Here is a 25666-nt window from a genome sequence, read left to right as displayed (position 1 = left end):
CAGCTCCTAGTCTTAAACATTACAGTGCGCTCATCTCTTGCTAAATAACTTGTTGCTAGTATTTCAAGAAGCACAGGGCTTGGAATTCTAAGAGTCTGAAGGCCCACTAAGTTTAGTCTGGTGAACTTTGACGAGTCATTCACATTTTGAATTTCAAGTCCTTCGCGGGTTAAATTTCAGTCAAAACACCCCCACCTAGAAGACGCCCCTGATGGGCTAGGCGAAGCAGCCCAATGCGCCGGGAGGCGATCGATGACTTCGGCGCGCCTCTGCCTGTTGGATTGGCTCGAAGCTCTCCCGCCAGGACTGCCCTACTCCCGCGCGCTCGTGGGCCCGCCCCCGCCGCCATCTTGGTCTGGGAGGGAGCGGACCGCACGCGAGAGTAAACAGCCCGAGCCGGGAAAGTCGAGTTCTGGCTCGGTCGGGGTGCCGCGGGGTAGCCGCGGAGAGGACGCAGCCCTGATCTTCGTACGCGGGGTAAGTATCGGGGCCACGGTGCTGGGCCCTGGCAACTCTCAGTTTAGCGCCCCCTCCGCCCCCTCGCGGCTGGTTGCCTCGCTCCCCGGGCTTCTCCCGCCCCCGGCGGGTCTCCTCCCACTGTTGAAAGCTGCCCGGGAAAGTGGTGGCGGGAGCGGGCCTGGGCCGGAGCGCAGCGTGGGCTCCCGCTGCGTGTTGCAAGGCGCAGGAGGAGGTGGTTCGGGTCTTGGATTTGGGGGCCAGGGGCCGGGCATGTGGACGCGATGGGGTTATGAGGCCGGGGGCGGGCGCGCGGGTCTGGGGCAGGGGCTCGGACCCGGCCGCCGCGGGGCTCTTTCGGTCGGTCATTGGGTTGTCTTCTCTTCCGGTCCGTGCCTTAGGGTGGCCGACATGACGGCCCCGGCTCAGAGCCCCCTGGCGCCGCTGTTGGAGACCTTGGAAGACCCTTCCGCCCCCCATGGAGAGCAAACCGACGCTTACCTGACCCTGACCAGGTGAGGCCCGCCGGGGTTGGGGGTGAGCGCTGTGGCGGGTTTGGGGGAGAAGATAGTTGCCGTGCGGCACGCAGAAGCGAGTTTGTGTATTCTAGGGGCATGGCAGCGGTGAGGACGCCGGGGTCCCGGGCAAGGTGGGGGGAGCTGGTGCGTGCTCAGTGACGTTCCCGGTGTTGCTGCAGAGCTCAGAGCGTGGGCATGGAATGAGGAAGCCCGCACGTGTGTCCGGCTGGCGGAGGACTTTTTTTTTTTTTTTTTTTTTTTTTTTGAAGTTTGGTTGGAAGTGGGGATGCTGGCGGGATGCTTTTCAGTGTAAGCCGCCCTGGTATTGGGACAGTGCGTTAACTCAGAATCGTTTACTTAATTGAGAGCAATAGCCCGGGTTTCATTTTTCACTAAATGCCTCACAGTATTTTTTAATCTGCAAATCACATTTTGCTGAGTTACCTACTTATTTGGAACAGCTAGGAAAGGGTAGCAGTTGGTACAAAACGATAAAGATCTGATAAATTTTTAGTGAATTTGTAATTCGCACTGGGTTTTCGTGTTCCGTCTTTACATGCTGAGAGGGTCCAAATGTGTACACTGTGGAGCAAAAGTTACTCGTAAGGGTTCTTCTTGCATTAAATTCAGGCCGTATATTGCATGATGTATTTACAGGTATTAAGTATTTTAAGCACTGGGCTCCTCAGCTTGGTAGAGTTCTAACAAACTTCAGAAAGAGGATAAAAAGGGGTATTTTAGGGGGTAATTATAGTTTCCTTTGTGTGTCATTTGCATAAGTTTGTGTTCTTTCTATTTTTCAGTCGAATGACTGGAGAAGATGGAAAAGAAGTCATTATGGAAATTGAGAAAAAACTTCCTCAGCTATTCAGAGTTTTAAAAGTATGTATCTGTTTATTGAATGGTTTTTTTGTTGAGGGGAAAAAAAATTTTACCAGCTGACTCAAAAACTTTGAAATGGAATACAAGCAGGATCATTATAGTACTGTCAGTGTTTAATATGTATCGAGTACTTTCTTAATTACCTTACCTGTACTCTCTTAATGCTGTGTGTGCCTGTGAGGGTACTCTTGAATCCCCACTTTGTAGAAGAAATTGGTTTAACTTGCATAATGTTGCCCATCGCCAGGTTAATACAAAACGTATGCTTTTTTTTTTTTTTTAAGATTTTATTTTTTTAAGTAATCTCTATATTCATTGTGGAGCTCCAATTTACCACCCTGAGATCAAGAGTCCTGCGCTCTTCCAAAACCTGTACTTCTAACTTAAAAGCAATTATTTCATGTTTTTTGTCTTTTTCTGGGAATGTATTTGAAAGTAAATGATTCTGTAATTTTGTCTTTGGTCTATTTTTTGGCAGTTTTTTTTGTTTTGTTTTTTTTTTTTTTAAACTCCTTCACTCACCATCAATTTTTGCCACTCTTATCTGGTTAAAAAACCGTTATTATGATTATCCTCTCTGCTTATTTGTAGGGAGGTGTTATAGTAACATCAGACTGTGGACTTTTCTTCTTATCCTCAGTACGCAGTGGCTTTGTGATTGTCCTGAACACTTAGTTTCTGAATTCCTTGCTGTTAGAATGAAGAGGTTGAACTACATCTCCAGAGTTCTTATTTTTATGATCATGTTTTGTGTTTTTAAAAAGGAATATTCTGTCATTTATTGTACATTTTAGCATGGTTTCCAGTTAAATGTTGAGGCAATTAAGGTACGGCCTACCCATAAGTATTCCTATGCTTTTTGTTTGTGTAAGTGCTTTTTGTAGTGTAAGCAGGAACTTAGTTTTGTGTAGTAGTTCAGGACTTACTGATAGTATTATTAGACAGTATTAATTGTAATATCCTGTTTTTCTTCATTATTGTGTTCCGCATCTCAGCAGTATATCGGATGTGATGAAAACATGCATCCTCATAAATTTGGTGTTCAAGAACATGTAGGATCAGGAACTCAATTGCTTGCACTGTTTAATAGAGTTTGTAACTTAAATGCCTGTTGAATAATTATTTGAAAGCACGTGGGCGGTTAATGATAGGAAAGTCAACAGAAGCGTTCTAGGTGAATTATTAAGCACTACAAGGATAATTGAATTCCTTTAGAATAGGAGCCAGGTTAGGTGAAATATAACATGTTTCTATATAGTTGTTTACAGTTCTGTTAGTATTGAGTCTAGAAACCCATAACTTTTTTTTTTTTTTTAAGATTTATTTATTATTTGAGAGAGAGTGGGGGAGGAGGAGACAGAGGGATAGAATCTCAACCAGACTCCCTGACCATGATCCCTGAGATCATGACTTGAGTCAGACGCTTAACTGAGTACCCCAGAACAGAGTACCCCAGAACCCACAACATTTTTTCCCAAGGATTGGTATATTTGAGAGAGTGCTTAAGAGGGCATGGGAGGTGGAGAGAGAATTGGGACTCAGATCCCAGGACCCTGAGCTGAAAGCTAGAGTCACTTAAAGGATTGAGCCACCCGCATGCCCCACCCACAATGTTCTTGAAGACAACACTGTTGGGGAATACTTCAGGAATATATATTTAATTAAAAAAAAAATGGTGATCACAGTTAGCTATTCTCCAGGAGATACAGTAGTAGCTCTCAGTCTCAGTAATGCTCTTTCTGTGGTTGTCTGAATTCGTTGTTTTAATATGTCTTATGTGGGGCGCCTGGGTGGGTCAGTGGGTTAAAGCCTCTGCCTTCAGCTCAGGTCATGATCTCAGGGTCCTGGGATCAGATTGAGCCCAGGATCGGATCGAGCCCGCGTCGGGCTGTCTGCTCAGCAGGGAGCCTGCTTTCCCCTGCCTCTCTGCCTACTTGTGATCTCTTGTCTGTCAGATTAAAAAAAATAATAATAATATGTCTTATGCTCCAGTTTTTGTGTGTGTGTATTTTATTTAATTATAAAAGGGGTGCCCCAGGGAAGTGTCTATTCATATACCTATTTTTCCTGCTCAGGAGCAGCAAATACCTGAGGATTCCTTGGATATCTGATTCAGAGCAGTGAGGGGATTTGAAAATAAATCACTTTAAAATAGGAAATGGTACCAAGAAAGACACAGAGTTACAAATAAATGTAGGGTTGGGGAATATAGCAAGACTACCTTTGACAGTTGGGATTTTATAGCCTATACATATGTAACATGGGTTGGGCTTTAAATTCCAGATCGATATTCAAATTTTCCAATCTACAAAGTAGGGATTTCTTTTAAGTTAATGTTTAAAGCTCTTATCACTTCAGATCCTCCGTAAATGTTCCATTCCAACCTAGCTTTGGAGGTGTCACTCCACTCCAAAGCTAGGATGCCTGTTTTAGTTTTTGAGTCTTTTGCTTACCTTTTGTGGAGGTGTCTTCAGCATTTTCCATTTGTTGGCTCTTTTATTGCTTTCAGCTGTGTGGAGATGTTCTTTTAAGAGAAACATTCTTTTTTATGTGATCTCTTTCTAGTGCTCTTCCTCTTTGCCAAGCTGTATAAATGGCTTCCTGGTTTTATTCCTTTTTTATCTACTCTCAAACATTTTGTTGATTGATTGGATTAAAATATTTTTATTTTCTGGTCTGTTTCTCTGAGAATTTCTAGTTTTAATTGTTTATAACAAATGTACTTTTTATTTTTGTAGATGCACATTTCCAGTCAGAATTCAGATCTCTGTAGTGCTGCTCTACAGGCCTTGGGGTTTTGCTTATATAATCCCAAAATTACCTCAGGATTATCAGGTAGTTAAATTTATTGTTTCGTAATATTTTTAGAGTTTATATTTTAGTACTTGGTCTGGGAGTATCCAGCACCCACTATGACAGAAAAAATATTTTTAGAGTTTATAAATATGGTTTGATATGTTAAAAGTACTGTTACTTCTCTTTTAGTTTCATAGCTTTAGTAGTTCAGGATTTACTTTTGAGAAAGAACTAGTGTTTTGGTTATCATCTTTTAGAAGATCTCTTTTTTTCTAGACATAGCTTTAACTTTGATACCACCAGATTTGCTCTAAAAGAATATAAACCTATTTTAAAGTGATTGTAATTAAAAAAAAACTGAACCTTTTTCTTTATAAAGCATATATTCTTTGAAAGGTAATAATTTAGATGGTGTTTTATTGTATAAAACAAGCATATACCCTAAAGAACATGCTGAATTGAAAAGTTCTTTTACATAGTGGTATTGAGATAATTTGGATCTTCAAAAGCAGCTAAGTTTTCAAGGAATCTTAATTACCACTCTGTAGTTTGCCATTTTAATGGAAACCTAGGAGGTGATCTTTCGAAAGGGGGAAATCCGGGACAGGGAATAAGGGTGCCTGAAAGTGACTACTATCTTCTTTTCTGATGGTAAAGTTTATGCCCTTTTTTATACATACAGATGTTCCTAATCTAAAATAGAAGTTCATTTTAGAACAGAGGTGTAGGATTCATAACATCTTGCCAAAAATTGTTTTATATGTTTAAAAGTAATGATACCTCTGAAATTTTTTCAGTTGCACAGATTGAGTATACTGTTTGTTTTCTCTGAATATACTTTCCCATCTAACCTAAGTTTTGTGTTTTGGAAGAAATTTGCTATTAGCATTGGTTCACTGATCCTCTTCTCTGAATACGCATTTAATTTTTTGACAGATATATATTTATTTTTTTGTTTCTGTATTAGAGATTTTAAAGGGTACAATCTGTTCCACATAATTAAGGCTGCTTGTTTTTCAGAGACAGATACTCAAGAACTGCTTTTAAAATTGAATGATAGTGTTAAAAGCCCAGACAAAAATGTACGTACTAGGGCACTTTGGGTGCTATCCAAGCAGACATTTCCTGCTGAAGTCATTGGCAAAGTAGTGAGTATGGTTTTTGTATACATTTTCTTAACTACGTGCCACTTAAAAAATTGAGGCTTATTTGTATTTATTTGGTTCTGTCTTTTAGGTATCCAATATAATTGATTCATTAGAAATAGTATTTAATAAAGGAGAGATGCATTCTGCAGTTGTTGATTATGAAGCATTAAATGTCATCATAAGGTATGAATTTGTTGTTTTAGAAGATTAATTTCATTAAATTTAGAATTTACTTCAAGGAGTGGACTTTGGGGACTAAAATATGAGTTAGAAGTTAAAAGAACAAAATGTCTTGTAAAAGTCTCAAGGATAAAAGGTAACAGGAAAAAGAAGGAAGTAGATATGTTTAAGTTACTAGGTTTCTTTCTTTATTGTCTTTATTTTTACTGAGTCTTAAAAATGAAGTCTTGGTTGGGGTTCCTGTCTTGTTTACTTGGTAGAGCATGCTGCTCTTGATCTTGGGGTCATGAGTCTGAGCCCCATGTTGGCTATAGAGCATAGGTAAAAATCTTGGTTATGTTGCTGCTGCAAAAATGATTTTGATTTTTTTTTAAGATTTTATTTATTTATTTGACAGGGATCACAAGTAGGCAGAGAGGCAGGCAGAGAGAGAGGGGGGGAAGCAGGCTCCCTGCGGAGCAGAGAGCCCGATATGGGCTTGGTCCTAGGACCCTGGGATCATGACCTGAGACAAAGGCAGAGGCTTAACCCACTGAGCCACCCAGGCGCCCCTTGATTCTAATTTTTTATAATTATTTAATAAAAATTTTTTAATAAACATATTTTATCCCCAGGGGTACAGGTCTGTGAATCGCCAGCTTTACACACTTCACAGCACTCACCATTGCACATACCCTCCCCAGTGTCCATAACCCTCTCCCGAGCCCCTCCCCCCAGCAACCCTCAGTTTGTTTTGTGAAATTAAGAGTCACAGTTTGTCTCCCTCCTGATCCCATCTTGTTTCATTTATTCTTTTGATTCTGATTTTTTTTTTCTTAAGATTTTTATTTATTTATTTATTTGACAGACAGAGATCACAAGTAGGCAGAGAGAGAGGGAAGCAGGCTTCCTGCGGAGCAGGGAGCCCTATGCGGGGCTTGATCTCAGGACCCTGAGATCATGACCCGAGCCGAAGGCAGCAGCCCAAACCACTGAGCCACCCAGGCGCCCCGATTCTGATTTTTAAAATTATTTCCATTAAAGCTTTCGCAAGAGTTTAAAAAGTAATAATAATAATAATAATAATAATGGGCTCTCAGGTAGGGTTAGGGTTAGGGGATATAAGAAGGCATTAACAGCAACTAGCAGCAGATGGGAGAACAGGAAAATGCTTTACCTTCTTGTGCATCCCTATTCTTTCAGGGACATGCTAACGGCACACAGACTGTGTTGTGTGATTTATCTTACTAGTTTTTCTTTCTTTTTTTTTTTTTTTAAAAAGATCTTATGTGAGAGAGAGAGAGAGCATGAGAAGGAAGGGTGTCAGAGGGAGAAGCAGACTCCCTGCTAAGCAGGGAACCCGATACGGGACTCGAGGATCACGACCTGAGCCGAAGGCAGTCGCTTAACCAGCTGAGCCACCCAGGCGCCCCTAGTTTTTCATTCTTAAAAGTTTTCTGTTGGGGCGCTTGGGTGGCTCAGTGGATTAAAGCTTACTCTGCCTTCAGCTCAGGTTATGATCCCAGGGTCCTGGGATCGAGCCCCGCATCGGGCTCTCTGCTTAGCAGGGAGCCTACTTCTTCCTTTCTCTGCCTGCCTCTCTGCCTACTTGTGATGTCTGTCAAATAAATAAATAAAATTTAAAAAAAAAAGTTTTCTGTAATTGAACTCTTTGTTTTATTTAGTGGTCTGATGTCCTGAATGATGCTTACACTATATCACAATTCTCTATTTTCTTTTTTTTTTTCCTTTTTAAGATTTTATTTATTAGAGAGCAAGCAGGAGCAGGGGTGGGGAGGGGTAGGGGGAGAAGCAGGCTCCCCACTGAGCAGGGAGCCCTATGTGATACGGGACTGGATCCCAGGACCTTGGGATCATGACCTTAGGTGAAGGCAGATTCTTAACCGACTGAGCCACCCAGGTGGCCCTCTCTGGCTGTCTTCTAAAAGAATGTTGAATTTACTTGCCTTTTTAAAAGATCAATTCTTTAAATATTAATTTGAAGCCAAAATGGTGTATTCTTATTTTTTAAATTTATAAAAATAATATGGAAACCTACAAATTAGTAAATAAAAATCTGTGTGTATGCATATATGTATATATTTTAAAATAGATGGACAGTATTAGGAATATTTCTGTATGCTGCTTATTTTCCTGGTAGTTTAGACATAAAAGGTGAGGTCAAGCTAATTTCATTGATTTCTCTATTAACAGGCTAATTGAACAAGCCCCAGTTCAAATGGGAGAAGAGTCAGTCAGGTGGGCAAAACTGGTCATACCTTTAGTGGTTCATTCAGCTCAAAAGGTACATTTGCGGGGAGCAACTGCTCTAGAGATGGGAATGCCATTGTTGCTTCAGAAACAACAAGAAATAGCATCTATCACAGAGCAGCTTATGACTACTGTAAGTATCGTTTTGTGTAAGGATTTTTTGGATACTGCATTGAAAGTTTCTGGCCCAAGCATAGGGATCATACTGGTATAATTGCATTATGATGTAGGAAGTTCTACTTTTAATAGAACATAAATAATTGCTTAAGTTAGTGTAGACAATAGTACTACTTAAAGGAAGGGAGCTGTTTTATTTAGTGTTTGTAGGATCTGGGCATTTTATTTCATCCCCATTGCCCTTAGTGATAGAAGGGGATTGCATTTCTGGAAAAAGAAGGACATTAACTGATTTCAGGGCTATCTGGGTTATTTTAAGATAATATCAATAGGTATAATAAGTTTAAAGCACATAAGTGCATGTAATGTGTACATTCTCCTAAAGTTAATACTTGCCTTGAGTTTTAGTCTTCTCCACCATTGTTTTTGTAACATATTTATTGAGCACTTACATGCCGGGTATTGTTTTATACACTGAATATAGCAGTGAACAAAGGGAGCTTGTGGAGCTTCTTGTCTAGTGGGTCTGAGAGGTAATAGAGAATGTAATATATTCAGTGAAGAACATTATGGAGAACTGTAGAGACTAGATGGAGAGTGCCATTGGAGAGGAAGGATATGGTCACGGAAGGAAAAAGAATAGGATATTTACTTATTTATTAATTAAAATATTTTATTTATTTATTTGACAGGCAGATCACAAGTAGGCAGAGAAGCAGTCAAGAGAGAGAGGGGGAAGCAGGGTCCCCGCTGAGCAGAGAGGCTGATATGGGGCTCGATCCCAGGACCCTGAGATCATGACCTGAGCCGAAGGCAGAGGCTTTAGCCCACTGAGCCACCCAGGCATCCCAGGAATAGGGTATTTAAACAGTAATTTGAAATGGTACAGGAATTAGCAACTTGGGTGATAGGGAGTAAACTCATTCTAGGCAGGAGGAACCATGAGAGCAAAAGACCCTGCTCTGATCATTTTGTGTTTATTGGTGTTCAGTGAACACTGGCATGTGCAATATTTCAGAGTGTATGAGGATGAGAGGATTAGGAGAGGAGAAATACAGGGCCCAGTCACAGAGGACGTTGGCAGTATTGCAGTCATTTGTTTTCCTCTGGCTTACATTGAAAACCTGTTTGAAGTCTAGGAGTGTTTGTGTGTACTGACTTGGGCTTTAAAGGGATTACTGTGCCTGTGTTGAGAATAGACTTCTAGAGGAGTTGAGTAGAAGAAGGGAAACTAGTTCAGAGAGAACTTCAGTAATCTAGGTGAGGTGAGGGAGCCTTCCAGATTTTTTTTTTTTTTTTAAAGATTTTATTTATTATTTATTTGACAGAGAGAGAAATCACAAGTAGGCGGAGAGTCAGGCAGAGAGAGAGAGAGAAGCAGGCTCCCGCTGAGCAAAGAGCCCGATGCGGGGCTCGATCCCAGGACACTGAGATCATGACCTGAGCCGAAGGCAGCGGCTTAATCCACTGAGCCACCCAGGCGCCCCCTTCCAGATTTTAATACCTGGGATTTTGTTTATTTTTTTAAAATTCAGGAGGCCTCATGGAAATGTTTGCAGCCCAATAAAGTAGCTCCAGTGTCTTTGCAAGGTTTTTTTGGTTACGTTTATTAATTTTTTAAGAGCATATGTAAAACTCTTTATAAATTTGAAAATGTTCTCAGCTGTTAGCCATGAAGTTATTAATGTGGTTTTTTTTTTTTTAAGATTTTATTTATTTATGTGACAGAGAAATCACAGGGAGAGAGGCAGGCAGAGAGAGAGGGGGAAGCAGGCTCCCCGCGGAGCAGAGAGCCTGATGTGGGGCCCGATCCCAGGACCCTGAGATCATGACCTGAGCTGAAGGCAGAGGCTTAACCCACTGAGCCACCAGGTGTCCCCTATTAGTGTATTTTTAAGAGTGAAGAACTAAAACATTATCATTTGAACTCTAATGGTGCACATGCTAAAGTTTTCAGGGAAAAGTATATTGGAAGAAAAAAATTAAGCTGAATTGACAGATGGAATAATGGCCAAATTTGTGATAAGGCAGGCATAGTAAGATATTAATGATTTTTATATTTGGGCTTTCACTGTAAAACTTTCAGCTGTGCTATATACATGAAAGTTTTTCTAATAAAACATTGGGAAAAGTTACTTCAACTAAGACAGTCTGATACTGCATATTTTGTTTTCTCAAGAGTGTTTTTGCTTTTGTTTGCAGAAATTACTTTCAGAACTCCAAAAGTTGTTTATGAGTAAGAATGAGACTTACGTTTTAAAATTGTGGCCTTTATTTGTCAGACTTCTTGGGAAGGTAAGTCTACAGTTAATAGTGCACATTTTATACCTGTGAAACCCTTTCATTTCTTAACTTTACATTATTCATGTATACCATATATGTAGATTCAGCTGTTCACTAAAATTTGTTTGCCAGCCCACAATAAGTACTTCTGCTGCTTTTCCAGTCAATTGTAAATCTAAAGAGTGGCATGAATTTGAGTCATCCAGTATGCAGATTCTCAGCTGAGGTAGAGCAAGATAATGCCCTGCCTTTTTATTTGAACTCAGTGTTCTTGCTGGGGGGTGGGGGGCGCATACAGCAAGAGAGAAGGGGCATGAGCAGGGGCAGAGGGAAAGGGAGAAGCAGACTCTCCTGCTTAATAACAGGGAGCCCAGTGTGGGACCCAATCCCAGGACTCTGGCTGGGATAGTGACCTGAACCAAAGGCAGTCATTTAACCGACTAAGCCACCCAGGCACCCCTAAGTGTTCTTTTTTAAACAGATTTCCTTTTCAGGATGTCTGGGTGGCTCAGTTGGTTAAGCATCTGTCTTCAGCTCAGGTCATAATCCCAGGGTCCTGGGAGTGAGCCCCATAAAGGGCTTCCTGCTTAAACCAGGAACCTGCATCTCACTCTACCCCATCCCCTGCTTTTGCATGTGTGGATTCTCTCATGCTCTCTCAAATACATAAAGTATTTTTTTAAAAAGTCCTTTACATAAATCCACTTAATGACACATTTCCCCCAATTTGTACCTTTTTTTTAGTGAATTTAGTTTTAAATGGCCCCTCGGCTTCGTGCCAAAGTATTGTCTGTGGTTCCAAAGCATCAAAAGACTGTGATGGGCCTTGGGGAAATTACACATGTTACATAAGCTCTGTGTAGGCATGACTAACCGTGCTATTGCATATAAGTTCAGTGTTAGAGAATCACTAATCCATATGGTGTCTTTAAATGGAGGTAAATAGGAAGCAAGGTTGAGTTTGTTTGACAGAACAGGTTTTTGTAGGAACCTTAACCCTGCATGTTTCTTAGGTGCAGTGGCTCAGTACTTGCTAACACAGTGTTTGCTGTGGACTTTATAGAATTTTGGTGGATTGTTAGGATTGACTATATGTTTTGTCTTCAAGCTAGGTTTTGGGTTTTTATTTGTTCGTTTGTTTTTGAGGGGAAGAGATGTGTTTTTCTTTATTGTAGTAAATGATATTTCTCCTAACCTTCGTAAGTGTACAGTTCAGTGCCATTAAATACATATACAAGTTGTGTAAATAGCATCACTATCTATACCCGAAACTTTTTCATCTTCTCCCAACAACTTTATACATATTATACAATAACTCCTCCTGCTCCCCTACCCCTAGACCCTGGTAAATGCTATTTTACCTGCTGTCCCTGGATTTGCTAATTCTAGGCATCCCACGTAAATGCACTGTTTGTCCTTCTGTATATGGCTTATTATGCTAGACAATTTTTTCAAGTCTTAATCATGTTGTAGCAAGCACTTAACTAAATTTGATTCCTATGGCTGGATAATGTTTTGCTCTGTAACTTAATTTTGTTTATTCACTTGTTGATAGGCACAGGGCTTGTTTTTACATTTCGGCTGTTAATAATGTTGCTGTAAACATTGATGTACAAACATCTGTTGGATTCTCTGCTTTTAATTCTTTCGGATATATGTGGAAGAAGAATGGAATTGCTGGGTCATAATGGTAGTTCTGTGCTTGACTTTTAGAGACTCCTCCAAATTGTTTTCCACAGTGGGTGTACTGTTTTACATTCCTATCAGTAATACACTGGGGTTCATTCTAGTTTTTTCTTTTCCCTTAAGGATTTACCTATTTATTTTAGAGAGTGTTTGAGGGGAAGGGGCAGAGGGAGAGGGAAAGAGAGTCTCTAGCAGAATGCCCGCTGAGTGAGGAGCCTGACATAGGATCCTGGGGTCATGACCTGAGCTGAAGTCAAGAGCCAGATGCTTAACCAACAGACCCACTCAGGCGCTTCTAGTTTTTCCCTGCTGAACATGTTTTGTTTTTGTTTTTGTTTTAAAAAGATTTTATTTATTTGACACAGACAGACACAGCAAGAGGGGGAACACAAGCAGGCAGGGGGAGTAGGAGAGGGAGAGCAAAGGCTTTCCTCCCTCCCTGGCAGGGAGCCTGATGCGGGGCTTGATCCCAGGACCCTGGGATCAGGACCTGAGCCAAAGGCAGAAGCTTAATGACTGAGTCACCTAGGCACCCCTATTTTTTGGTTTTTGATGTGTTAGCCCTTCCAGAACATTTTGTTCTGTTTTGTAAAACTGGGGCGTTTTAATGTTTTTGACAATATGATAAATAGTTCTCTTGATGGCGGACTTAAAGGCTGTTGGGTAATAATGCAGAAACCGTCACATTAGTGGTGGTTTTCCTGATTGGTGTGCCATCAGTAATGATTGTAAGGAGTTACTTGTATGTAGCTGCTATCAAGCAAGTAAGACTGCATTTATGATCCGTCATTTTCAGGATTGTTAGTAACCTGGATGTAGTTCTCCCAAATAATCTTACCTCTTTGTGTCACAAGACCCACCTTGCTCACAGCTTTGTCATTTACATTACCCTTGGTAGTAATAACCAAGGTTGTATGTAGTAGGGATGAGGGGTTTTTCTGTTCACCATATATTGAGAGGTAAAAGGTGACTTTCAGTCTAAGACGTATTATGTGGGCCTTCTTGAAACATAAATCCATTTCCTAATCTTGCATATTTAGGTGGTTTTCATATAAAGCCATTTTCGGTGGAGCAGACTTCAGTAACAGTAAACAACCTTTTTCCTGTTCTCTTGTTTCTCTTTCCTATTCAAATAACTTAGTATCTGTTTCTCCCTGGTGTGAACCTTGAGCAGAGAGTCTTCCTATTTTCCTGCTTTCTCTATTTGCTTTTAACTATATTTGAAAGCATGTTAGCTCAGGATTGCCTCTCTGTGCCCTATAGATAGGGAGGTACTGTTCCCTGTGGAATCTTTCATCATTCTTTAGTTTGGTGGTTCCCTTTTTATGTACCTTAATAGTATTTTTGGTTTTTTCTCAGGATAGTGATGCTTATGGTGGTGCTTAGCCTTCATCTGCCTTTGAACGTTCATGAGCCTCTTGACTTTTCTTTCTCTTCTTCTCATGGTCCTCCCAAGTGATAACCATAGCAGTTACTCAGTTAAGTTGTTTTGTGGCATGGGGACTTCAGACCAGCCACCTAGTCTCAAGTCCTAAGGATTTTGGTCTCTGAGACCTAATAGCTGACTACTCAGAACCCAGGGCAGGAAAGCCTTTGCTCATTTTTTAAAAAAAATTATTTTAATTTTTTTAAGATTTTATTATTTATTTGACAGAGACCGAGAGCACACGCACATACACACAAGCAGCAGGAGAGAAGCAGGCTCTCTGCTGATTAGAGAGATGGGCTTATCTCAGGATCCTGGGATCATGACCTGAGCTGAGGGCAGATGCACCTGAGCCACTCAGGTGTCCTGCTTTTGCCCACTTTTTTTTTTTTTTTTGAAGACTTTTATTTATTTGCTAGACAGAATTGCAACTAGTCAGAGAGGCAGGCAGGGAGAGAAAGGAGGAAGCAGGCTCCCTGCTGAGCAGAGAGCCTGATGTGGGGCTCCATCTCAGGACCCGGGCTTGATCCCAGGACCCGAGCCGAAGGCAGAGGTTTTAACCCACTGAGCCACCCTGGTGCCCCTTTTGCCCACTTTTTAATTGGGTGGTTTGTTTTTGTTGTTGAGTTGTAGGAGTTCTTTTTCTGGATTTTTTTGTTTGTTTGTTTTTTAAGATTTTATTTATTTTTTTTGACAGAGATCACAAGTAGGCAGAGAGACAGGCAGAGAGAGAGAGAGGAAAGCAGACTCCCTGCTGAGCAGAGAGCCTGATGCAGGGTTCGATCCCAGGACCCTGAGACCATGACCTGAGTCATAGGCAGAGGCTTTAACCCACTGAGCCACCCAGGCACCCCTTTTCTCTGGATTATTAGTCCCTTATCAGATACGTGATTTTCAGATATTTTTTCCCATTCTGTAATGTTGTCTTTTCACTTGATAATATCCTTTGGTGCACAAAAGTTTTTGATGAAGTCCAGTATAAATTAGATCTTTTTCTTTCATTGCCTGTGCTTTTGGTGTCAAAGCCATGAAGTTGTTGTCAAATCCAGTGTCATGATTATTTTTTCCCCTCTGTGTTGTTCTAGGATTTTTAGAGTTCTCGTTCTCGTAAGTTTTTAATCTTTGAGTTCATTTTTCTATATGGTGTAAGACAAGGATCCAGTTTTCATTCTTTAGCATGTGGGTAGTCAATTTGGCAGCACCATTTGTTGAAAAGAATGGTCTCTATATAATGAATGGTCTTGACATCCTTGTTGAAAAATAAGGGGTACCCGGGTGGCTTAGTAGGTTAAGCGTTTGCTTTTGGCTCAAGTCATGATCCTAGGTTCCTGGGATCAAGTTCTATCCTGGGCTCCCAGCTCCACAGGGAGCCTGCTCTCTCTGCCTCTGTCTTTCTCTTTCTGTCTCATGAATATATACAATTTTTTTTTTTTTTTAAGATTTATTTATTTATTTATTTGACAGGCAGAGATTACATGGAGGCAGAGAGGTAGGCAGAGAGAGGAAGGGAAGCAGGCTCCCTGCTGAGCAGAGAGCCTGATGCAGGGCTTGATCCCAGGACCCTGGGATCATGACCTGAGCCAAAGGCAGAGGCTTTAACCCACTGAGCCACCCTGGCGCCCCATGAATATATAAAATCTTTAAAAAAAGAAAAAAAAAATCAGTTGGTAGCAGGGTTGCTTGGGTGGCACAGTTGGTTAAGTGCCCAACTCTTGATTTTGTCTTGGGTCATGATCTCAGGGTCATGAGATGGAGCCCAACATGGGATTCAACATTCAGTTCAGAGTCTGCTTGAGACTCCCTGATCTCCCCCACCCCCAGATAAAGAAAGAAAGAAAAAAACCAATTGACAGCATATGAGGTTTATTTTAAGGTTTTCTATTTCATTGGTCTATATGTTTATCCTTATGCCATTACCATATGTTTTAATTACTTCAGTTTTTGAAGTAAGTTTGGAAGGCAAGAGGTGTAAGTTCTCCAAATCTATTTTGGAATCGATTTGGCTGTTTTGGGGCTCTTTGCAATTCCATAATGAATTTGAAGATTGGCTTTTCTTTTTTTGTGATAAAGCTGCTGTACCTTTTTTTTTTTTTTTTAATAAGATTTTATCTATTTGTTTGACAAGAGACTCAGCAAGAGTGAGAACAGAAGCAAAGGGAGAGGGAGAAGCTGGCTTCCCACTGAGCAGAAAGCCCAGTGAGGGGGTTCGATCCCAGGACTCTGGGATCATGACCTGAGCTGAAGGCAGACCTCCCCCCCGCCCAAGGACTGAGCCACCCAGGCGCCCCGTGGCTGCTGTACTTTCAACAGAGATTGTGTTGAATCTGTAGATTGCTCTGTGTCATATTGACATTTTTATGGTATTAAAACTTTCTGTACTGGGGCGCATGGTATTAAAACTTTCTGTACTGGGGCGCCTGCGCAGCTCAGTGGGTTAAGCCTCTGCCTTCAGCTTGGGTCATGATCTCAGGGTTCTGGGATCAAGCCCCACATAAGGGCTCTCTGCTCAGCAGGGAGCCTGCTTCGCCCTCTTTCCCTGCCTGCCTCTCTGCCTACTTGTGATCTCTCTGTCAAATAAATAAATAAAATCTTAAAAAAAAAAATGACTTTCTATACTTGAATGTGGAATGGTTTTCTGTTTATTCAGGTCTTTTTAAATGTTTTTCAGCAGTATTTTGTAGCTTTTAGTGTACAAGCCTTTCACCTCTATTAGATTTATTCCTAAGTATTTAATTCTTTTAGGTGCTGTTGTAAATTGAATTATTACTTAATTTCCTTTTCAGATTGTTAGCTGCTGTTGTGTAGAAGCACAGCTGATTTTTGTGTGTTGATCTTGTTCAGTTGCTTGCTGAATTTATTCAGTTGCTTGCTGAATTTCAGTTCAGCTGCTTGCTGAAATTCAGTTGCTTGCTGAATTTATTAGCTCTAGTAGCTTTCTTATGGATTCTTTGATTTTCTAAGCAAGTTATTCTATATTAATGTTTATATGCTGTTCAGTGTATATGTGATTTATAACTACAGTTGCTAATGTTTCATTTTTTTAATGTTTCCTTGTTTACTTGTCATTTGTCCGTTTTTCCCTTTTTTCTTAAATACTATTTTTTCATATGGATACTATCTTTTTGGTACTCTGGTAAAATTTGGGACTTATCTTCCTAATTTTCTCTAATGTTTTAGAAATGTTCTGTTTTGTGCATTATTTAATTCATGGATCATTATATCTTTGTGATCCTGAGTTTTGAATGTACAGACAGAATCCAGTACATTCTAAAATTTAAATTTTTAAGACTTTACATAGCTAACACTGAATAAATTAGATAAGTGAAAAATAATAGTTCGTATATGTTGTTTTAGGCAGTTAAATAACTTTGTTATGATTTTTCCTTTTTAGACGTTGCATCGAAGTGGGAGTTTCATTAATTCTCTGTTACAGCTGGAAGAACTAGGATTTCGTAGTGGAGCTCCCATGATTAAAAAAATAGCTTTTATTGCATGGAAGAGTTTAATAGATAATTTTGCTTTGAATCCAGGTAAGTAAATAATATGTTAAAATTTTTATTTTTCTATGGATTTTTCCTCAAAATGAAAAGAAAGCCATTCTGATTTTTTGGACTTTGTACTGAAACTTAACCTATTGAATATTTTTCATTTTATTTTAAGGGAATAAACTTAGAGCTAAAAATAGAATTAGAAAGCCTAGGCATTACTGAACACCACAGACAAGAAAATTTGTTTTAAACTATTTCAAAAATTGAGCAAAGTGACAGATACCATTTGTGGCTTTTTAGTACTTAGTTGAGCACTTTTGAGTACCTCTATTGTAATCATCACAATAGATCTGAAATAGCAAGTATTATCACTATTTTAGAAAGATTAAGTAATTTATCAAAGATCACATAGCGATTAGATGATAGGAAACAATGTGATAGCTGTGAAACATGACTGGTAAACTTTTTTCTCACAGGATCTTTAGAATAGTGCCTAAAGTGGGTTTTCACTATTAATATATACAAATGATTCCTTTTGATTTATCATAACTTTATCTTCCTATTGTCTAGTGGAGGTGTTTGATATATAGTTGACCCTTGAACAGTGGGAAGGTTAGGGATGCCAACATCCCACTGCATGTAACTTTTCACTTACCCCAAATTTTACTACAAACAGCCCACTGTTGACCAGAAACCAGTAACGTAACCAGTCGATTAACCCCCAAATTTGTATGTTATATGTACTGTATACTCTAGTTCTACAATAAGGTAAGCTAGAGAAATGTTAGGAAAATCATAAGGAAGAGAAAATACATTTAGAGTATTGTACTATCTAAAAAACAGTCTGTATAAGTGGACACATGCAATTCAAACCCATATTCAAAGGTCAACTGTATATATGAGGAGGAGTATATAGCCCTATCGCCCTCGGCCCGCAAGGATGACAAGAACCCTGGTTCGGATGCATCTTCTCTCTCTTTATTTCCACAATTCTACATACTTATATACGCTTACATGACCAATCAGCGAGTAGGGTACAGGAGGGAGCGAATCAGGCTGTGCACCTAAACGAACAACTTCGCTAGCAACCAATGCTTTTTACTTCCTCTTTGGGCGTTCCGCTTAGTCTCATGAGGCAATCCTAACCTGGCAACTAGCCAGGCGCCATCTTTTAATGGCGGAGGCCGCCTTGGTCAGGGGCCTGCCTCCAACATAGCCCAAAAGTCGGTCAGTAGGAATGGCTATTCAATTGGGTAGTTAATCTTAGATATAATCAGTATTGTTTTTGTTTGTGGAAGATTTTTTAGAATTTATTTGACAGAGATCACAAGTAGGCAGAGGCAGGCAGGGGTAGGGGAGGCAGGCTCTTCCCTGAGCAGGGAGCCCCATGCGCGGCTTGATCCCAGGACCCTGGGATCATGACCTGAGCCAAAGGCAGAGGCTTTAACCCATTGAGCCACCCAGGCATCCCTCAATACTGTATGTTTAGAAGATCTGCTAATATTGATTTCATCAAGTATTTTTTCTCTGCCAAAGACAATTAATAATCCTCTCGTACCCTTTTTAATGTATTTTGTAAGGTGATTATTTTCATTAACCATGATTTCTTTGAAAGTATTGAAAGTGCATTGCCAGGCACAAATTTTAATTGTAAATGTTACCTTTTGTTTGTGAACTGGTAATGCAAGTTGATGTTCTGGACTAAAGCATAAAGTAGTCATGACTTAAAGAAGATAAATAAAATGCTTTCTGATTTGAAATAAGTCCAGAGCTCTGGGGCATCTGGGTGGCTCAGTCGGTAAGCATCTACCATCTACCCAGAGGTCCTGGGATCAAGCCCTGCATTGGGCTCCTTGCTCCGCAGGGAGCCTGCTTCTCCCTCTCCCTCTGCCTGCTGCGCTCTCTACTTGTGCTCTCTATCTCTCTTGTCAGATAAATATATTAAAAAAAAAAAAAAAAAAGAAGAAGTCCAGAGCTAAAAGAGTCCATCCCTAGTATTATGGATCCAGGAAATCTTAAGGAATCAGATGCTTGTTGTTTCTGTCATCATCAGTATGCTTACTTGCAGTTACAGGAAGGATAAAAGGCAGAAGAGCAAAAATGAACTTGTTTTCAGATGAGCCATCTATCCAGAGCCTTCGAAAATTCCATATACACTTCCCCTTAAATCTCATTAGGTAGAATGGCTAAATGGGAGATTAGATAAATAAAAAATTGGGTATCTGTCATTGTCCTGAGTGAAAGAGAGTCTTGTATCTAAGAAAGAATGGCAGTTGGCAATTTTTGCTATAGGGATATTATTGCGGAGCTCCTCTCATAGAGTAGGAGTTGAAAAAAGTTGAGAGAATTTGTTCCCACAGTGATTTGACTTTATTTTCTTTATAGAAATGTTAATTGTGAAAGATAAATGGCACAGTAGCTGTCAGAAACATTAATGCCATACCACCAAATCCATAGCTTGACGGATGTTTCAAAATCCTTTAAATCTTTTTGATAAGTTACTTGAGCACAGGGCATCTTATTTTATGTATTCCTAGTTGTTAAACTCAATGCTAGGCCAGGCAGTTTATTGTGGAGGATTGCCTTGTGTCTTGAAGGAAGTTTTGCAATATCCTTAGGCGCAACCCACTAGATACCAACAGCCTCCTCTGTACCCCTGGCTCTCAGGTTGTTAGACCTGAGATTTTGTAGACATTGCCAAATGTCCCTCTATAGGAAAATCGTCCCTGGCACACGCAGTATCTAATAAACATGGCTTCCTCTTTCTTTTTCTTTCTCTTTTTTTTTTTGACCTTATTACATGTAGTCTAGTTGTATTGAAGTCTTTTGTCACATTAAAAAGTTGAGGTATACCAAGAACAGCTGATTTTTTAAAAAAAATATTTTTAAATCTTTTTTCTCTTGGAGTTGATAAAGGAGACTTACATACTTATTCTTAAAATTTAGTCTTCAGCTTTTATGTTTTTACCTATGTACTTACTTTCTTTTAAGAAATACTGTGCAGTGCAAAAAGACTGAAGTTGTTAATGCAGCCTTTGAGTTCCATCCACGTGAGAACAGAAACTCTAGCACTAACAAAACTAGAAGTCTGGTGGTATTTGCTGATGAGACTTGGACCTCACCTTCCTGCTAATTTTGAACAGGTAATGAAAATGTTGAGTATAATGCCTGGTGCGTTTTAATGCATTCTTAGATTGTTAATGATCTAATCTTTCAGTGTTCCATTTGTCATGTTAGCTCACTATATGAAAGGTCTTATTTTCCTAACATAGAACTTGAATTTATTTTCTTCAGAAGATATTTTCTAGTTGTGTGAAATGGAGCCTCTAAAGCTTTCTCAACCAGCAACCACTCAAATACCTATTCTTACTCAAAAGGCATTTTGAGAGATTTTTTAAAAAAGAAATTTCATAGGATTTAGAATGTACTTGTGTGTAAAAATCAACATAACTGAAATAGAAATCAAATTTGACACTAGGTTGATAAAAAGCCCAATCATTTCTTATTTTTTGTCTCTCTTATTTCTAAGCTACATAGTGGTAACAAATAATTTAATCCCAGCATAGCTTTTCAGTGTTATGAATTTTTCATATAAATACATGAAAATTTTCATATAAATATTAGCAGTTTTTTTTAGATTTTGATATCCTTGCTGGCATTTAGACATATCTATATATACCACCTTGATTTTGCAGTTAATCCCATTCTCGGTTTCTGTATTTTTTTTTATACAGTGAATAAAAAAGGATAGCTCTGATAATTTTAATTTCTGTCTTTTGCATTTCTTTATTGTGTATCTGGGATTTTTTAAATCTGTAGTCCTTGTCTTTTGGTCTATATATATAATTACACAACAGTGAGTATATTACTGGAAATTGTGTTTTATAATAAAATATACTTGAATTTTTAGTAAGTTTTAAATTCTTAATTATTTAATGTATTAAGGCCTTCTTTTGGGCTTAACAGCATAAATTAATTGGAATTGGGCATTAATGGTAATATGTAATGGGAACATATTTATTATAGATTCTACCATTATGAGGTCCTAACTAAGTAGGCTGATCTTACCCAGTTGCGCCACACATTCATTGGTATATATTGGATTGGTATTGGAATGATCTTAGAAAAGAACTTTTGAGGTTCCCTAAGTTCTTTTTTTGTTGTTGTTTAAGGGTGCATTTTTAAAAAGTTAAAATGAGTCTGTACCAACAGTCTTAAAATTTGGGCATTGTTTATGTGTGTAATTTCCCATCTGGAATTTAGAACTGAAATTTATAGATAGTAGACATCTGTAGGGCAAATAAAGTTGTAATAAAAATCTTTACTTTTACAGTTTTAGTTTTTACCCAGTGCATCCAAACAGGCAGTAGGATTCAGCGTATCAAAAGAACTTAGGAGTACTTAAATATAACTACATCAAGCAAGACTTTTTAAAAATATGGTAATTAGGTAGTTTAAAGATTGTTTCCCTTTTTTTGTTTTTAACCCCAATAGGTGTGCGTGCCTCTGATTCAAAGTACGATAAGCATCGATTCTAATGCTTCACCTCAAGGCACTTCATCTCGTGTAGCTGCTTCTCCAGGTTTAAATCCTATAACTCCTATACACAAAGGTAAGACGTTGACATACTTGGGGTTTTGTTTTCCTGTTTTTAAAGAGGGCTTGAATGAAGCATTTGCTCAGTTCACATAAAATGAAGCATTTAATAATTTTGGCTCCCTAATTACAAAGTTCATTCTATACTGATTGTTTTCCCTGTGTTACTGTTGTAATTGCATTGTTGTAGTTGGGAAAAGAAGGGTATTTTTCCACTATACATATAAGATGTATTACAGACGACTCTTCATTTGTTTCAGAACCAGAATCTTAGGGCTTTTATTTTAAAAAAACAAACAGATTTTAACTGATGTTTAAGAAAAAAAAAACGTGGCTTGGGGGGTGCCTGGGTGGCTCTGTCATTTAAATGTCTATTCTTGATTTCCTCTCTGGTCATCATCTCAGGATCTCTGCCCAGCATATTTATTTGAGATTCTCTCTCTCTGCCCCTCCCCTCAAACAAACAAACAAAATCTTTTATTAAAAAGTGGCTTAATTTATATATCATTGGAAGAAAATGATTTGCTGGGTTTTTTAATTTTATGTTAGCTGTTCTAGTCAGATTTTTGTGTTTTTTTAAGATTTTATTTATGCATTTATTTGACAGAGATCACAAGTAGGCAGAGAGGCAGGCAAAGAGAGAGGAGGAAGCAAGCTCCCTGCTGAGCAGAGAGCCCCATGCAGGGCTGGATCCCAGGACCCTGGGATCATGACCTGAGCTGAAGGCAGAGGCTCAACCCACTGAGCCACCCAGGCACCCCACCCCGACACTAATCATGTTTTTAACCTAATAAGATAATTAGGAACTCTGTTGTGGGCTTTAAGCAAAAATTCAACTTCTGCTTGACAAAAACTGTTTACTTTTAAAGATAGATTTCATTGAAATGAAGTTAATAAAATACATTCACTTGGGTAGTTGAGTTACTATAACTTACCCGGTTTGGTTTTGTTCTGTTCTGTTCTGTTTTGTTTTTTTAGGTGCTTCCCCATACGGAACTCCTGTAACTCCCCGGATGAACTTAAGTACAAATTTTGGTGGAATGGCCACAATCCCCTCTATTCAACTTTTGGGACTTGAAATGCTGCTTCATTTTTTGTTGGGTCCAGAAGTCTTGAGTTTTGCAAAGCAAAACAAACTCGTACTGAGCTTAGGTATTTAATTTTTTAAAACAGTTCAGAGCAAGAGTGCATTAGCCTGAGAAGAAAGCCAAAATTTTGGGTAATTTTGTATGAAATAATTATGTATGAAATAAATATAAATATAAATCTCTTTAATAGAAAACACATGTGAGACCACCTAAGATTTTTTATTGAGATGTTTATTTCATAAAGCTTGCGTTTGGCATAATTGTCCTTTTTCTTTTTTAGAGCCACTCGAACATGCGTTAATCAGCAGCTCTTCTTTTTTTTCTAAACATGCAAATACACTCATCACTGCTGTTCATGATAGCTTTGTTGCAGTTGGAAAAGATGCTTCTGGTAAATAAGAGAAAATTTTTGTTTAAACCTGTGCTTAAAAAGAAAAAATAAAACAGCAAATATTTATATAGTGCCCTCTTTTGACCAGATTGTGCTCGAAGACCTTTACATTTAAATAAATTAGTTCTCCCAGTAACCTTCTCTATTAGTCCATTTTTCATATGAAGAAACTGTGTTGTACAGAGAAGTTAGTAACTTGTGCCTAGTCACAGTTAGTGGTGGAGCCGTGATTCAAACCTGGACTTAGTGGCTCAAGCATCTATACTTAAACTCCTGTGTTTGATAGCCTATCAAATATTTAGATGAAACTTGAAAAATGAAATAGTTTGCTGTTTAACTGGCTGGGAAATTTTTTTCTAGGGGCTTTCAGGTGTCTTTTCGAATCTTTGTTTTGCCCTTTTGTCTCAGAAGCAAAAGGTATTCAGTAAAGAAAATGCAGACAGCAGGAAAAAAAAGAAAATAATTACCCTTAAGTAAGTTACAGGGCCCAATGTTAATAAATTATAGTTTGAAAAAATATATCTTTGTTGTGATAGTGTTTTATAAACTGATTATAGAGTTGAATATTTTGAGAATTATACTCTTAAGAATTGCTCATCTTATTTAGTGTAAGGATGTAAGGATAAGCCTTTATAGTCCTATCCATTGCATTCTAAAGTTTGTTTTGTTTTGTTTGGCAGATGCAGTTGTCAATGCTATTTGGAAGGAGCTGATCAGCTTGATGAAGTCAGTTATTGAATCAGGTAACTGCTATAACTGGTCAAATGATTTTTCTAGCACTCAATGAATATTTGTTTGGCTTTTGTACATAAAATTTATTTTCAAGTCAGTTTTTGAAGTGTATAGCTTCCAGACTTTCAGATAAAGCTGTTTGATATATATTTGGAAAATGAATGTTTCTTAGCTAAGTATATTTTTATCCCTAAAAATACTATATTTTCATCCTTAAAATACTTGCATATTTAGAACTACTTTCTTCCTTTTGATTTTTTGATAGGTAACAAAAAAGAGAGACCAGGTTCTGAAGTTCTGACCCTGTTATTAAAATCTTTAGAAAGCATAGTGAAGTCAGAAGTATTTCCTGCGTCAAAAACACTGGTAAGCATAATGATTACGTGGTGGAATTAAAAAATCATAACCAAAAAAAAAAAAAAAAACCAAGAGTGAAAAAATCATAACCAAATTGAATTTTTTTTGTTGGAGATGCTTAAACAGACCAGGTTTCTTTTTCTTTTAAGATTTTATTACTTATTTTAGAGACAGAGAAAGAGCATGCACTCCACCTAAGCCAAGAGAGGAAGAGGGTGCGAGGGAGAAGGAGGGGGAATGAATCTCTAGCTGACTTAACGCTAAGTATGGATCCCCATGCAGGGCCTGAGATCATGACCTGAACTGAAACCAAGAGTCAAGATGCTTAACCGACTGAGCCACCCAGGTGCCCCCAGATCAGATTTAAAAATTTTTTATTAAGTGCTTTATCAGCAGTTTTGCCCTGTAATAAGTGTTATTCCATCGATTTGGAGTCATTTGAAACCTCAGTAAAGTAAATGAGTATACCGGCAATACAAAAATCTTCCTGTCAGAAGAATGAGCCATACAGAGAAAATGGGATAAAGGATATGAAACGAGAAATGAGGGAACTCAGAACACTAATTGTATAAGATTGTTGAGCTCCACTAATAGTTATTTTGTACATTTAAGAAAATATCTAGGAAATTTGCAACTTAAATGAACTCTGTTTAACCAAGTTAATGACTTTGGCATTAAAGACCTTTTTTATCCTATGTAGTAGAGAATGAAAAAACAAATTGCCTATTCTTTTTATAATAGTGAGTCTCCCAAGATAACTGCAGATGGAGTAAACTGTACCCTACTTAAATTCCTTCTGAGTCTGTGTTCTGGGCTATCTACTGTGGCAGTAGATCATAGTAGTTAATAGCAAGGGCTCTGGAGCAAACTAGATTGAGTTTCCCCACCCAGTTGTTTATTAACTGAGTGAACTTGTCAGTTTTTCTACTCCTACCTTTTGTAAAGGAAGTATAGTAGTAGTTTTATATAATTAGGTTTATACGTGCAGTGCATGCTGGGTCAGGAACAAAATAAATGTGTCTGCAAATGCTGTTTAGTATTATCATTAGTGTCTGATTCAGATGAGATTATGAAAGGAAGCATATTTTAACTAACATAACCTTTTCCATCATACCATGTCACTTATGTAGTTCAAATTAATACCAGTATAATACTGAATGGCACTTTGATAGACTCTAATATTTGAGAGAGGTGTCTTTAGACCCAGCTTCTAGTTAGTTGTCCTTTGAAATATACTTTCCTCTTAAACTAGTGAGTACATAACTCATTGCA

The 25666-nt window shown here is 38.7% G+C and overlaps 1 protein-coding gene across 4 annotated transcripts in view; it reads left to right on the top strand.

Moving 5' to 3' along the window:
• The first annotated feature begins 338 nt into the window (after positions 1 to 338).
• Positions 339 to 25666, top strand: part of RIF1 (replication timing regulatory factor 1) — a 63629-nt gene continuing 38301 nt past the window's right edge. For 3 of the 4 annotated variants that reach the window (XM_059167367.1, XM_059167368.1, XM_059167364.1), the window contains exons 1-15: positions 339 to 477; positions 858 to 971; positions 1778 to 1856; positions 4595 to 4691; positions 5673 to 5800; positions 5889 to 5983; positions 8174 to 8363; positions 10550 to 10642; positions 17134 to 17272; positions 20222 to 20373; positions 21725 to 21842; positions 22805 to 22978; positions 23195 to 23305; positions 23986 to 24048; positions 24303 to 24403. In XM_059167367.1, the coding sequence (XP_059023350.1) occupies positions 868 to 971; positions 1778 to 1856; positions 4595 to 4691; positions 5673 to 5800; positions 5889 to 5983; positions 8174 to 8363; positions 10550 to 10642; positions 17134 to 17272; positions 20222 to 20373; positions 21725 to 21842; positions 22805 to 22978; positions 23195 to 23305; positions 23986 to 24048; positions 24303 to 24403 (1644 nt within the window). In that variant the 5' untranslated portion in view covers positions 339 to 477; positions 858 to 867. Of the gene's footprint in view, positions 478 to 603; positions 692 to 857; positions 972 to 1777; positions 1857 to 4594; positions 4692 to 5672; positions 5801 to 5888; positions 5984 to 8173; positions 8364 to 10549; positions 10643 to 17133; positions 17273 to 20221; positions 20374 to 21724; positions 21843 to 22804; positions 22979 to 23194; positions 23306 to 23985; positions 24049 to 24302; positions 24404 to 25666 lie in introns of those variants that run through there. The other variant, XM_059167366.1, reaches the window with a different exon arrangement.

Source organism: Mustela lutreola, chromosome 3, assembly GCF_030435805.1.
Source record: "Mustela lutreola isolate mMusLut2 chromosome 3, mMusLut2.pri, whole genome shotgun sequence".
NCBI lineage: Eukaryota > Metazoa > Chordata > Mammalia > Carnivora > Mustelidae > Mustela > Mustela lutreola.
This window is presented reverse-complemented; position numbering and strand designations above follow the sequence as displayed.